Consider the following 1,662-nt stretch of genomic DNA (forward strand, 5'->3'; position numbering starts at 1 on the left):
TCCTGAGCCTATTGGGCTCTATCATATCTACATTTGAAACTGTGTATGGAGTCAGCCTCCACCACATCACTTCCTAATGCATTCCATTTACTAACTACTCTGACACTGAAAAAGTTCTTTCTAACGTCTCTGTGGCTCATTTGGGTACTCAGCTTCCACCTGTGTCCCCTTGTTCGCGTCCCACCAGTGTTGAATAGTTCATCCTTGTTTACCCGGTCGATTCCCCTGAGGATTTTGTAGGTTGTGATCATGTCCCCCCTTACTCTTCTGTCTTCCAGTGTCGTGAGGTGCATTTCCCGCAGCCTTTCCTCATAACTCATGCCTCTTAGTTCTGGGACTAGTCTAGTAGCATACCTTTGGACTTTTTCCAGCTTCGTCTTGTGCTTGACAAGGTACGGGCTCCATGCTGTGTGTGTGTGTGTGTGTGTGTGTGTGTGTGTGTGTGTGTGTGTGTGTCGAATTATTGAAGACCCATAACCTAAGAGAAGAGAACATAAAGAACTCCTGGGGAACCCTGAAGGCACCCAAGTGTACTCCCCTACCATGTTTTCTCAAGTGCATATCAGCACGCCCTCAGACCCGTGCAGGGGCACGAGAGGGAACGTCACAGCGTATAGAGAAGATCACGTACCACCAGATGCCTGTGCCCTGAGCAATTGCTCAACAACCACCTTCTGCTCCATGACGCTGACAGCGCCGTCTGGTTAGCATGAGGAAGGGAAAGCTCTCAGCCTGGAAGCTCTTAGCCTGGAAGCTCTTAGCCTAGAAGCTCTGAGCCTGGAAGCTCTGAGCCTGGAAGCTCTGAGCCTGGAAGCTCTTAGCCTAGAAGCTCTGAGCCTGGAAGCTCTGAGCCTGGAAGCTCTTAGCCTGGAAGCTCTCAGCCTGGAAGCTCTTAGCCTGGAAGCTCTGAGCCTGGAAGCTCTGAGCCTGGAAGCTCTTAGCCTAGAAGCTCTGAGCCTGGAAGCTCTGAGCCTGGAAGCTCTTAGCCTGGAAGCTCTTAGCCTAGAAGCTCTTAGCCTGGAAGCTCTGAGCCTGGAAGCTCTTAGCCTAGAAGCTCTGAGCCTGGAAGCTCTGAGCCTGGAAGCTCTTAGCCTGGAAGCTCTTAGCCTAGAAGCTCTGAGCCTGGAAGCTCTGAGCCTGGAAGCTCTCATCCTGGAAGCCCTCATCCTGGAAGCCCTCATCCTGGAAGCCCTCATCCTGGAAGCCCTCAGCCTGGAAGCCCTCATCCTGGAAGCCCTCAGCCTGGAAGCCCTCAGCCTGGAAGCCCTCAGCCTGGAAGCCCTCAGCAACCAATCAAATTCCACAACACAGTCGACAAAGAACAGGGGGAAAAAATTCCCCACCCTTCCCTGTGCTCAGGACCTAGGGAGGGAAAAAATTCCCCACCCTTCCCTGTGCTAAGGACCTAGGGAGGGAAAAAATTCCCCACCCTTCCCTGTGCTAAGGACCTAGGGAGGGAAAAAATTCCCCACCCATCCCTGTGCTAAGGACCTAGGGAGGGAAAAAATTCCCCACCCTTCCCTGTGCTAAGGACCTAGGGAGGGAAAAAATTCCCCACCCTTCCCTGTGCTAAGGACCTAGGGAGGGAAAAAATTCCCCACCCTTCCCTGTGCTAAGGACCTAGGGAGGGAAAAAATTCCCCACCCTTCCCTGTGCTAAGGA

General features: G+C 52.7%; 1 protein-coding gene across 1 annotated transcript in view; it reads left to right on the forward strand.

Annotated features, from left to right (window-relative positions):
• The window catches only part of LOC138351638 (uncharacterized PPE family protein PPE24-like), a 5,044-nt gene extending 3,643 nt beyond the window's left edge, over positions 1 to 1,401 (forward strand). Inside the window, exon 2 of the mRNA XM_069303641.1 lies at positions 709 to 1,401. Coding sequence (XP_069159742.1) covers positions 709 to 1,401 — 693 coding nt within the window. The remainder of the gene's footprint in view (positions 1 to 708) is intronic.
• Positions 1,402 to 1,662: the final 261 nt, after the last annotated feature.

This window comes from Procambarus clarkii, chromosome 50 (assembly GCF_040958095.1).
Source record: "Procambarus clarkii isolate CNS0578487 chromosome 50, FALCON_Pclarkii_2.0, whole genome shotgun sequence".
Classification (NCBI taxonomy): domain Eukaryota; kingdom Metazoa; phylum Arthropoda; class Malacostraca; order Decapoda; family Cambaridae; genus Procambarus; species Procambarus clarkii.